Here is a 13,566-nt window from a genome sequence, read left to right on the forward strand (position 1 = left end):
CAAGCTATTAACGTATGATTACTTAAGCGCTGACTATTATAAACTTTAAAATTTGATTTTTGATGAAACTTCTCTATAAGATCTTTTTTGAAAAATCAGAAAGTTTAGCGGTTTGACAAGCACGCCCACAAAAAATACCAAAATAAAACGCTAAATCTCAAACAACAGGGCCTAAAGCTAGTAAACTATACTACTCCATCTAAAAAGACCAATCATGACAACGAATCTGGACACGCGTGTATTCACAATCGTACTTAGAATTGGTTTTTTATGGGACGGAGGGGCACAACCAATCTATTGTGAATCAAATTTCTGATTTGTACGAGAAAGAACTCAAAATAAAGAATAAAAATATACCAGGTATGATAGCTATAGTTGGCTGTAAATATATATATATGAAAAATGGTTCCATGTTCTTTTTTTTCATTTTTTATTTGGTTGCACTTACAGTAAAGCAACCAGTTAGATAAATATATATGACCAAAGGCAGGCAGTAGTGCTTCCCTAGCTAACCAGCTACGTGATGACTCACTAGAGCACGTACTGGATGGATGCGGATAGATACTTGTTACATATGGGCTATATATGGCCGGCTGGAGCTGGGGGTGGAGCCCCAACGATGAATCCGCCGCTGGTTCGTGGCTTCAGGCTATCTGCCTCGGGTATAAATAGAGGGGGTTGAAACCTCCCGATATCAATTTTGTAAGAGTTGAGTTTAGAGAAAAGTTAAGGTTTCAGGTGTTTGTGTTGTTGTGTTTTGTAAACATGAATAAAAGTAATAAAGTTACTTTTGAGAGATCCTGGATTTTTATTTTCTAAGGTGAAGTTTTCTAACCAGCGGAACATCCGCAGTCAAACCGACGACTCCACAGCGGTCAGACCGGTTGCGGCGACAGGCGACGATAGCAATATCGGACGATTAGATTGAAGCTACTACACCGGTCAGACCGGCGTATCTATTTCGGTCAAACCGATCTCCATCAAAACAAAGGTTACTTTTAATTCCGTTAAAAGTTACAATTTTTGCTACTCCAACCATTCAAGCTCCCTCTGGTTAGCTTAGTTCTTTTTGTGCGATCCGACAGTTGTGAATTGATTTTCATTAAAGTTAGCATGACTTACAATTTTTATCTTCAAACATATACCGAAAAGTTAAGGAACGCCATATTTTAAAAAACAAAGGAAGTATAAAATTTCCATTCATAAAATATTTTTTATTCTTTTATTTATATTTTGTCACGTCTTATTAGCCTTAAGTCAAACAATTAGAGCAAGATATGGTGGTATGAGGTGGCGGGAGAAAATTTAGATCCAGACAAATAAAATCAAGAAAAAAAATGATCAAAGTAACGCTGACAGAACTAGGTGGAAAGACCAAACAAGTCCTCGTAAAAATTATGAAATAATTAAAAGAAAGTCCACACAAGTCCCCACAAAAATAAGAAAAAGAAAACGGAACAAATATTCAGGAAAGAAAGTACAAACCCTCACAAAAAGAAAGGATATAAAAAGATCTGAATAAAAGAAGAAAAATATTCTCGATAAAGAACACGAGAACTTACAAAAAGAAGGAAAACCATTTAGAGAAAATAAAGGGAAAGGGAGGGCTATCTAGGAATCGAACGCCAAGACTCATCAAAATGAGTGTATTTGTTTGTTTTTGAGATAAAAAGGTGAGTGTACTTGGTTTGGTAGCAAAGTCGCCAAAACAAGACGTCCAACCAAGCATGTCTAGCTGACTAGCTCCCTATATATTGCATTACATGCCACAGCGCCGCACCCCTGCGTGCGAGACGGCGTCGCGTCGCTCGCCACGACGGACATGCAGCACCTGCACGGCGACGTGCTCGAGTCGGTGGTGGAGCGCGTGCCGGCGCCCGATCTCGCCGCCGCGGCGCTGGTGTCACGGGAGTGGCTCCGCGCGGTGCGCGCCGCGCTGCGACGGCGCATGCTGCGGCTGCCGTGGCTCGTCGTCCACGTGATCCATCTCCGGGGCCAGCGGCGCCACGCCGCGGCTTACGACCCGCGCTCCGGGGCGTGGCTTGCCGTGCCTACGGCGCCACCGGCGCGCCACGGCGCGACGTCGCCGCCGCAGCCGCACTCGCACGTCCGCCTGATGCGGGGCGCGAGCGGGGACCGCGTCTGCGCGCTCTCGCTCTCCGGGCTCGCCGTGGCGCGGGACGCTCTCGGGATGGACGACGACGCGCTCATCGTCGCGCTCAAGGCCCCCGGCGTGTGGCGCGTCGATCCGGTGCTCGCCGCGGTGGGTGACCGCCTGGTCGCCATGGGCGGCGGGTGCCGGCTGGCGCTGGGTGACGGGGAGGACACCTCGGCCGTCGAGGTCCACGAGCGCGGCGGCTGGACGCACTGCGGCGCGGTGCCGGCCGCGCTCCGGGAGTCCGCGGCGGCGGCAGCGACGTGGCTCTCGACGGCGGCGACGGATCAGAGAGTGTACGTCGCGGACAGAGCCACGGGGACGGCGAGCTGGTTCGACCCGGCGAAGCAGCAGTGGGGACCCACCTCCCGCCTCCGCCCTGACGCCGCCGTCTCCACATGGGGCCTCGCCGCCGGCCGCGCCGGCGCCGAGAAGATCATCCTGTTCGGAGTGAAGCATGCAGACAGCCGAGTCGTCATCCGATCATGGGAGGTGGACGGCGACAGCCTCTCCCTGTCCCATGGCGCGGCGGCGGCGCACGACACGATGCCGAGCGAGATGTCCGAGAGGCTGTTCCCGCACGGCGACGACGGCGAGGAGGAGACGTCGTCGCCGTCGATCGGGGTGTGCGGCAACACCGCCGGTGGGTACGTGTACAATGCGGCCGTGCCGGCGACGGGCGCCGTCCTTTACGAGCTCCGGCGGGGCGGGGTGGAGGGCGGCGGCGTGGAGCGGTGGGCGTGGGTGGCGTGCGCGCCGGTGGTGGCCGAAGCGGAGGCGTTGGGACGCGTCATCCTCGCGTGTTCGCCGGTGGGGCTGCACGAGCTTGCGGACGAACGGCTTGCACACTGAACTAATAATGGCTATCGTGACATGTTGTCGATAGCCAGTTGAGCTTGTAATAAGCATATAGGGCTGTTACACCCTGAAAAATAAGTTTGGATACTCCCACCGGTTTTATAATAATTCTCGTTGTTTTGGACAATAATAACACGGCATATTCACTACATGACAAGTAAAAATCATGTGATTGGTTGACGGACATCGCAAAAATGTAGTTTATTGAATGCGTGATACTCCCTCCTTCCCTAAATGTTTGACGCTGTTGATTTTTGTAAACATGTTTGACTATTCGTTTTATTTAAAACTTTTATGAAATATGTAAAACTATATGTATACATAAAAGTATATTTAACAATGAAACAAATGGTAGGAAAATAATTAATAATTGCTTAAATTTTTTGAATAAGACGAACGGTCAAACACGTTTAAAAAAGTCAACGGCGTCAAACATTTAGGGATGGAGGGAGTATATGCTTAGAGCTAACTATTGTATGCGTGGATTATTAGATTGGCTATAAATGATACGTCAATTTTGACAGCTAGAAATTGGTATTAAATCAACACGTAACTGTGACCTAAATTAATCAAATTTTGGGAACTACTCCTACATAGAGCGTAGAGCTAGACAAAATAAACCAAACGCTCCTCTAGTCCTGTCCACACCCAACGATTCCACCACCCTCTCCCTTTTTCACTACAACCACACCCATCCTCCTTATCCCGTTCGGTTTCTTCACTACCTAGGTTTCTTCGCTACCGTCCCGGTCAACCGGTGATGGTGGGACATGGGGCGGTGTGACCGGCCAAGGAAAAACAATGTGACAAGAAGCGGGCGATGAGGCGGTGGACACCAGTGTCAGGAGGACGTAGCCATCCCGGGTAGCAATGTTGAAGTAGAGAGGGAGGACAGTGTGCTAGTTGGCGTTGGCAACCGGATCTTGCACCTCTCAATCTTGTATCCACTATAGACCGAGCTCTGCCCGAACTGCTAGCTTGACGAGGTGGAAGGAGGCAGCCAGATTTGGAGGATGGGATGGCCTTGAAGTGTTGCCCTGCTATCCTCATCTGCCCGATGCGATAGGGAGCCGAGGCGGTAGTTGGCTCCATGCGAACAATTATGGGCTCTAGGTGAACCAGGTGGCACCTAGGTAGCGACAAGGTCCTTGACATGGAGGAGCATCTCATGCTCACCGAGCGCAATCCTACCGAACCCCCTCGGCGTCGCCTCCTATTGCTAAGGAGAGCAACGGCAACGTAAAGCTGGGAAACGTCTGCATGCTCGTCAATGTGGGTGTTGTGGGGGAGGCTGCTGATGTCAGATCTCGAGTAGGTGGAGCACAAGACTGAGGTCAGTGGTGACTTTGTTGTAATAAATGGTGGAGGCACCGGCTCGGTGGTTTGCTTCCTCGTCTCCATGGCGTCAATGCCTCTAGATGGTGCATACAATGAGAATCTATCTTACTGAAATAAGAAAAGTAAAAAACCATAGGAAATAGCGTCTCATCCCCACCTTCCAGCTAGTTAAACCAAAACCGACCCCCTCGCAGGTGGAAGGTGGAGATGAGTGGCTGCAACGGTGGTTCGGCCGACCACTTGGCAGCGCCATCTCCTTTCTCCTTCAGCCTTATCACTGTCCAATGGGCCCTTATGACGATGCATAGTGGTTGGGCCATTTTGAGGTGATTTATTCAGCTTGTGGGTACTCCAATGAGTGTACTCGCGTCTGATTGGTCGGATGTGTGTTTCTTCACATGGCAGGTGGTTTTTATACAAAATTCCTGCATACACATATTGCACCAATACTTGTGGAAAATGATTAGTAATAACCACTACCACTAAGTTTGATGTATTATTTCAATTGTTGTTTTCCAGGAATTGACGATCATTTAAGGATGGTCAACATGTAGTTGAAAGTTACATCTATCCAGGAGTCAATTGACATGTCCACTTTGACATTAGTTGAGCTTTACGCTAAACTCAAAACTCATGAGATGAATATTCTTTCTTGCAAAGTTGATTCTAAATATAGTTCTTTGGATTATTCTTCATCTTATTTTGATGATGCCTCTTCTTCATCGGCTCTTGTTGCTTGTACTGCCTTTAATGCCAAGTCCGATTATCAACTCGAGCTACTCGAGGTAGAGGATTTTGCTTTGCTTATTAACAAGTTGTCTCGAGCTACATATTGTTTGAGATTAACTATTGAAATTGCAAAACCAAAATATTTGAATCTTCTCTTATTCTTGGAGTTGCCTTGCACCCACACGCAATGTAGATGAGTTAGGTCATGTTGAGTACATGGAAAACATTGTGAAATCTGATGAAGTGCTTTTTTTCCCTAGATGTTGCAAACAAGAAGATGTTAAGATAGATTATGAACATTGCGCTAAATTGACTTGGATGCTTTTTTACTAAAAAAGTTCTTTGGAAAAGTTTTGGATGGCAAGAAGAAACTTAACATGATTTTAGATCAATCTAAAGTGACTACTTATAATAGGGGTATAGGCTGTAAAATCAAGGAGTTTATTCAAGATTTTGTGTGATTAAACATTGGTGGTTTGCGATATTTCATCTGTGATAAATTGGTTTCTTGTGATGAGATTTCGGAGATTGATAAACGGTTGGTTTTTGTGAATTGGATGTGTGGTTGACCTGGGCGGTCAGATCGGCCGAGTGTTGGCGGTCAGACCGTAGGTCTTGCAGTGGTTAGACCGGTCGGCCTGACGGTCTGACCGGCAAGGTTCTGCTTGATGTCAGTTTCGGGTTATTCGTTATGAATAATTTCTTCATGGATTAGACTTCTAGATGGCTTCTATACATATGGATACTGTTATGCTAATATGGTTTCTTTGTTGTTGCGTGTGCAAGTGTTGCTTGAGGCCTCGGGAGAGTGTTGCCGGTGATAGATCGGAGTCGACTTGGGAGAAGTGGATGTCTAGGGATCAAGAGATCATGTGGTATACTAAATGCTAGAGAACAATGCACGTGGTGATGATGGATCCATATGACATACAATAGGAATTGTGTGCATATGGAAAGTGGAGTCAAATTTGGAAGAGTCCGAATTCAAGAAAATTGATAGAGATAAGGAAAGAGATGAGTTGGATATTTGCAAAAGACGGTTTCCCATGTGGTTAGGAGTCCTAATTGTTGTTAGATTTGTGGGCATTGCGTAGCCACATCGAGGGTATAAGTAGTAGATGTGTTGAAGCCTCTAGATAACGATTTTTTAGAGAGTCGAGTTGAGAAAAAAGTTAGGGTTTTGAGTCTAGTCGAGTTTTTGGTGAGTAGTGTTGTTGATGCACTTTGTAAAAACTAGTTGATGCAATAAAGTCGAAATATTTCAGTCTACATCTACGAGTTTTCATCTACTGGTGTTTTCTTGATCCCTACAGTTACACCGACAGTAAGGTATGGTCTAATCGACGGGAGGGCGGCGGTCTAACCACAGGTAGCGTGGCGGTCAGACCGGCGGTAGGAGGGCAGTTCGACCGGCGGCTTCAGGACTTCGTCGCCTACTTCATTTGAGGTAAATCTTTTATTCCGTAAAATATTTTGGGGTTTTTGGTTTCCCCTACCATTCACCCCCTTCTGGTAGGTTTGTTTGGCCTTGTTGCATGCTACAAAGGTTTTGATACTCACGATTTTTTTACTAAACATCAAACTATCTTTTTGAGCATAACTAATCAAGATAAAATTTTGACAAAACCTAAACCTAACTTTTGCACCTTTGGCCACATCAGGCACCAAAACCTAAACCTAAACCTAACTTTTCCACCAATCGAGATGTCCTAGAGAATGTCAGGCACCCTAGTCCAATTGGAATTGGGAGAAGTTGTTTTCTATAGAAGTGACTACGGATCGGGGGTCTGATTTTTTAGCTAAAAATCAGGCGCCTAGCTCAGATTTCGCTAGTGCATGCAGGTGCACCATGCACAGTCCATAGCATGCATCAAAAGCCATGCATCTGTACCAGAAAACAATAGTTAGGTTGGTTGGTTTAAGTTTCTTTTAGTACACTTTAAACTATTTTTTCTCTTAAATTATTTTTCTAATTCATGATTCAGTTGCACCACTAAATTCTTTACAATTAAACCTTTAAAACAAAACCACACATGGTTATAATCCGATGAATAAATATTTAGTTTTATTATTGAACTTTTTGAAATGTTGCACCTATTTCATTTAAATGTTTCAGCTAGAATTCACTATTTAATTTACAAATATTTTAGCAAGTATTTTATAATGTTCCAATAACTATAATTATAGTTTAGTGCTCATATGTGATATAAAAATATTTCAACAATACCAGCTTCTGTAAATATACTGTATCTCTGATATGATTTTTTTGTTTCACTCATTGGGACTCAGTGTTAAATATAAATGGTTGTTAGTGTTGCATCCCGTATTTTTAAATGCTGCATTTCTCTGAAGCATTTTATATAGTGAACTGAACCAAACTTCTATAAGGGGTGAAACAACGTTCGATTTTTTATCAAAATATAATTATGTGATATCTTGATGTAAAGATTTAATTATAAGAAATATAATGGTGTAATCGTATTGTAGACCCGATAATTATTTTAGAAGAAAAACATTTAAAGAGGGAGAAAACGTACAAATGAGTGGAAATTCATAAATGGACATGCAATGACATGTGCAGGATACACTGTGAATGAGAAAAGAAAAGAAGTATTGGAAAAGGAGCTAGCTGCAGAGAATTACTCCCTCCATTCCAAATTTATCTATGTTATTTTATAGGTACACCAAGACGAAGAAAAGCTAATAACTTTCTCGTACTATATTTACTCTACCAACAAACTAAACTTGATGAATGCACCATCCCCACTATTTCCTAGCCAATAGCAAATCAAGATGTTGTATGTGGGTTATAAATACTTGTGTGCATGGATGCATGAATCAATGTCCATTTACTCTAATGCACAAATAACAAATAGACTTAATAAATGAACACAAATATGTAGATCATTTAGGAATAAGCTCAAAAAAAATACTATATGTAGATCAATTTAGAATGGAGGGAGTGTATACTTCATGCATGCTGAAATGATGAAGGTCATCTGCAGTGTAGGTGGAGCCCACATGTCAGTGAGCGGTACTACACATACAGTACTGCAGGGGATCTCAATTGACACTGAAGATGTGAGGAAGCGCCGATTGTTTATTCGTGGATTGGGTGCCTGACTTTAAGTATTATCTGTTTTCTATATAATATTTATATTTGTGCAATCATTGTTGGCGAATGTTGGTGCATGGAGAACTATTTGTGGGATCTCTCTCTGAAATGTAATTTTATAGACAGTTATGGGACGGGCCAGCCTACATATGTACAGCATACTGTTTATAATTTTTATGCTTGCTTCGTGTGATCAGGTTTCATTAGCTTGAGGTGTTATGGTTAAGAGTCTTGATTTTATCTGATATTCTCCACTTATGGTGTTGAGATTCGTCACCGTGTACTACCTCCGTTTTTTAATAGATGACGTCGTTGACTTTTTCTCACATGTTTGACCATTCGTCTTGTTCAAAAATTTTATGCAAATGTATAAGATATAAATCACACTTAAAGTACTATGAGTGATAAAAAAACTCATAACAAAATAAATTATAATTACGTAAATTTTTTGAATAAGACGAATGGTCAAACATGTAAGAAAAAGTCAACGTCGTCATCTATTAAAAAACGGAGGGAGTATGTTTTTTCATAAAACGTTTATGACGCACATGCACTCTCACCAAATACATACACACTCTAGTACGTTCTCTAATCCATGTATACAACAAAAAATTCTTGTTGAAATCATACTGCTATGTAAGAGAAATCTGACATGACATGGTGCCATTGTCAACAGTAGTGTCGAAACAAGATTTCGACAATAATAAAGGGGGTGGCTATCAAGCTAGGAAAGTGGATGGGTTTGGAGACAAGGAATTTTATACAGGTTCAGGCCTTCTTATTCAAGAAGTAATATCCTACTCCTGTCCGGGGATGATTCCGCCGAGTGTGTTATTGATTGTATAAACTGGGAAAAAAGAATCGCGCCCCGAGAGGCACACGGACCCTCCTTATATAGGGGAAGGAGTCCGCTTTACAAAATACAGTCCATATCCTAACAGAATATGGGATTATAGATAAAATACAATCGTAACCGACTAGGACCCCGGGTACTTCCTTGATATACAAGTTTGGAATCTAACCCGAGTCCTCATAGAGATATTATATCTATATTTGGTACTGTATATCCGACTAAATTATAACTGTCATGTAGATATGGGGTATCCATAATCTCCACAGTAGCCCCCGAGACCTTCGCAGTTGACAAAATAGCCTTCTCGAAGCAAAAAACAGTAATCCAAGTGCTTCAATTCAACTTGCTCCAGCTTGCCGAGTGCTAAAATCAAAGACTGCGAAGGGCGAAAATAAAACATGGTTTATCGAGTCGATGCACCTAATTAGGTGTAGCCCCCGACTATGTGATTAGTTGAAAAACTAAACATGTAGTCAAGAACCGAGTGGTTTTATAGCGAAGCATGCATGGTACTTAGTAAAATACCCAGCCAACTGCTTCTCATCTTGAACGTATCAATGATAAAAAATACAAAAAGGGCCGCGTGATAAACACTCAAAAAGTCCAAAAATAGACACATTTGATAGGAATCTGAGTAAGAAACTCTTAAAACGATCCACCAAACATGACAAAAAAATCATGGTAATCAACGAGTCTAATAGCCTAGGCTATGACCTTTACCATAACCAAAATAAGCATATAACATGCTAAAAGAATGTCTATTAATAAACCAGTCATCTCAAATCAACCCAAACAGCTTTTGCAGCCTAATAAAGCTTACAAAAACGGTATAACACCTTTCTGTCGGGCACCTTTTTATGTGCATCATAATAATTCCAAAGAATTATTGAATCTCTTTAAAAAGGATTTTGACAGCATTGGGCCACATCATTGTGAGCACACATTGCCAAAGCAAAAAGTGCCTAAGTCCCTAAGGATCACAACGGGCCACGCTGGAAATAAAATTGGGCTGAAGTACCGTGCAGGCCCAGGCCTGTTAGCACTCCCGATACCCTAATAGCACCGAAGTGGAATAAAACGTCTCTTCGTCTTCCTCGCCGAGACTCTCGCCATTTTCCCCATTTCCCGCTACAGTACAAAACTGTGCCGGCCAAACTAGTGTTCATCAATCCGCTCCAATCCATCCTCAAAAACTTCACTAAATTTCTCCCCGCATTCACCGCTCCGATTCCCCATCCCTTTCCAGCCGTATCTTGGACCAAATCAAACCATCCAGTTCACATTCATGGCGCAAGAAAGAGAAAGCTTCGAGAGTCAGTGGGCGCCTTCCGATGTGACGGAAGATAGTCTGAAGGAGATGGTGGCGCACGGTGTTCTTCCAGCAAAGGAGATCATCGGGTGGCGACCGGCATTCGGCGAAGCATTCCCAACCCCCGATATGCATGAAATCATGGTATTTGCTCATTTCTTCTATGGCGGTTTCTCCCTTCCAACCTCAAGATTCTTTCGGGGAATTCTGAATTTCTATGGAATCAGTCTGCATCATCTGAATCCAAACTCCATAGTACATATTGCCAATTTCATTCACGCCTGCGAAGCTTTTCTGGGCATTAGGCCTCATTTTGCCTTGTTCCGCCACATCTTCTTCCTCAAACCTCAGCCAAACAAGAGCAAACCATGTGTTGTTGGGGGGGCTGGTTTCCAACTCAGGGAAACCTTAAGCCAAAAATACTTCTCTATGCCCTTCAAAACCTCAAACAAAGGCTGGCACGCAAATTGGTTTTATGTTCAGAACCCTGAGCATGCTCTCCCCGAGTACTCCTGTCTTCCTCCAGTTTATCGGGATACTTGGAACTCATTGCCAATGGGAGATGAAGCTGCGCAAGCAGTGGAACTGATGGAGAGGATGATAAAGCTAAAAGAACAAGGCCTTCAAGGAGAACAGATCACCCGGCACTTTATCAAGTGTCGGTTAGCTCCAATCAAAGAGAGATCTCGCACAGCCTTCGAATTTGACGGCAAGCACGACCCCAACCGTGAAGATCCAGATTCTCTTGACTTCAAGGTCATGAAGGAAAGGATGTATAAGATCTTCTCAAATGCTATCGTTGTCAGCTATTCATAGTTGCTGCCAGTCGTACCGTTCAATGCATTCAATCCTCCTCCACCGGTATGCATTCAAACGTTCCCACCTTCCTCAAAAACATGATTTCATCTCTTGTTAAATTGCTTGGCATTTATGCTCAGGAGTTCGCATTGATGAAGTCAGATCCTCCAGTCGCCCAGCATCAATCACCTCGCCGCCAAACTGGCCAGAGAAGCGGAGGACCAAGAATTCGGTCTGAAACCCAACCAAATGCTTCTGATCCAGTCGGCCAGCCAGATTCTCGTAAGAGAAAGCTGGTTCTAAGTGACGACGAAGGCGATGATACCGGAAAGCTCGGAGATAAAGGAGCAACCGGAAGACCTCCGAAGCCAACTAATCCGAAGAAGAAAACTTCCAGTCGTCCCATACCAAAAATCAGAAAGTCTTCCAGGTACAAATCATATAACAACCTTCCTTGTCTTAATATTCTCCCATCATGAAAATAACACTGATGGCAAAACTTGTAGGAAACCATCTGACATAGATCCTTCTGAAAAAGACTCTGACCAGACTAACATGGAGGCAGATTCCACAAAAGAAACCGGGCCGACTACAAAAGATCACCCGAGTGACAATCCGCAGGCCAGCAACAATGTGGAACCCAGCGACGCACCCACGACCGCAAGTCGGTCGGCCGAGGCTGGAGTCGGAGTTAACCAGGAGCCCCAGACTGAAAACCAGTCGGATACAGGGCCAAGCCAAAAGATTCCTGAGGTTGAGGCTCAAACAAACAGTCCTCCCGGAAAGGATGCTGGCAATGACTCAGAAACCGGATCTCCTGTGAAGACACAAGAGTCCACTCGCCCTCAACCGGGAATCATCACAGGTAAACACGCTGTCTGAAATCATTTCAATCCAACAGACTTTATTTGATTGCTTCATCTTTATTCATGGATTCACTAGGGCCAATGATTGGTGATGAAGAAGAGATCCTCCGGATACGAGCAGCTGAGGACTCGCGCCCTCCCATCCTTGTCAAGTGGTGGGACGATGATAGGCAACCTCAAGGAATCGTGATAAACAAGCAAAAAGAAGATGAGGAAGTATGCATGCTGAAAAAGGCACTCAGCAAAGCCACCCGCATTGTAAATGTAAGCTCTTTAGTGCCTGATCTTAACCATCTCGTTTGCCATTTAGTTCAAGCGCTAATCAAACTGTCTTGCAGAGGATTCATCTTAGGAGCGAAGCTAAAACGGCAACCTTAGAAAGGTTAGTCCCTCATCTCGGAACCCACGAAGCCACCAGGAATCAACTGCATGAGACAAAAGAACTTGCCAGGAAGAACGAACATGATCTGAGAGATCGAATTGCTGAGCTCCAGGAATCCAATTTTGAACTGAGCGGCTCGTCAAAAGGTACGCACAAACTCTGCCCAACTAACTTATGCTGTTATCTTTGTAATCTTGATTAACCAGAGTCAATGTAGTGCAAGCTGCCAAGATATCTCACCTGGAGAAGCAGATTCAAACTCTAGAAAATGACAAGGCAGAACTGGCAAGACAGAGGGACTCGGCTTTAAAGGAAATTGAAGGTACCAATAATCAAAACCTCAAAAGCCATTATATTTTATATGCTGATTCATGAATCTGTTGATGCAGACCGCAAGATCAAGTCCCAGGCACAGTTTGATGTCTTAGTTGAAAAGATCAACAGGCTTGAAGGGGCCAGGGATAAAGTCGCTAATGCCGCTACCCCAATCATCCAAGCCATGTTCTTAAATAACGTCGGTCCGAGTACACTTGATGCTTCCGAAATCTTCGACAAGCTAAGAATCGCTCCGGATACTTATTTTAGATATATACTTATTTTAAGAATATCTAAGAGGCTGGAAGCATGGGAGCAAGCCTGGCGTTGGCGATGACCAAGTCCTTGTACCCGAAGATTGATATTGACGCCGTTGACGGCTTTGCAGACGGGACAAGTGAAGAAGCAGCCCTCGACCTCATCAATGATGCGCAATCATCCGCTGACAAGATTGCTGCTGACGTGGTTGAGAGATTCCAAGATACCGACCTTCGGCCGACTGGGTCTGATAATTCCAATGATGAAAAAACTGATACTGATTGATATAACAATCATTTTGATGATTAATGACAATGGAGGCACAATTTGTACAATACTGATGAATTTATGCTATGCTTGGTGTTCCATACTTAGCTTCTGATTTCTTAAAAGCCTTTGTCAAGCCTTATTGAGCCTAAAACCCGCAAAAGCTATTAGAAACCTTCAGTCCTCATTGACTAAGTCGAAAGACCAAGCAGGGCAATGATAAATCAAGTAAGCAAATTGAATAGATAAAAATCACACTCCATTATTATCATAGTAGCCCCCCGACTGAAAATTTCAAGGAAAAACTTGAAGTTAGCAGTCAA

At 43.8% G+C, this 13,566-nt stretch overlaps 1 protein-coding gene across 1 annotated transcript; it reads left to right on the forward strand.

The window, feature by feature from the left end:
* The first annotated feature begins 607 nt into the window (after window positions 1–607).
* On the forward strand, window positions 608–3,248 carry LOC127784270 (F-box/kelch-repeat protein At1g23390-like). The gene is made up of 2 exons (XM_052311465.1): window positions 608–991; window positions 1,773–3,248. The coding sequence occupies exon 2, from the start codon at window positions 1,823–1,825 to the stop codon at window positions 3,005–3,007; it is 1,185 nt and encodes a 394-aa protein (XP_052167425.1). The 5' UTR covers window positions 608–991; window positions 1,773–1,822; the 3' UTR covers window positions 3,008–3,248.
* Window positions 3,249–13,566: the final 10,318 nt, after the last annotated feature.

This window comes from Oryza glaberrima, chromosome 9 (genome assembly GCF_000147395.1).
Source record: "Oryza glaberrima chromosome 9, OglaRS2, whole genome shotgun sequence".
NCBI lineage: Eukaryota > Viridiplantae > Streptophyta > Magnoliopsida > Poales > Poaceae > Oryza > Oryza glaberrima.

Excerpts from the sequence above, each read along its gene's own strand:
- LOC127784270 (XM_052311465.1), top strand. The coding sequence starts at position 1,823 with ATGCAGCACCTGCACGGCGACGTGCTCGAGTCGGTGGTGGAGCGCGTG.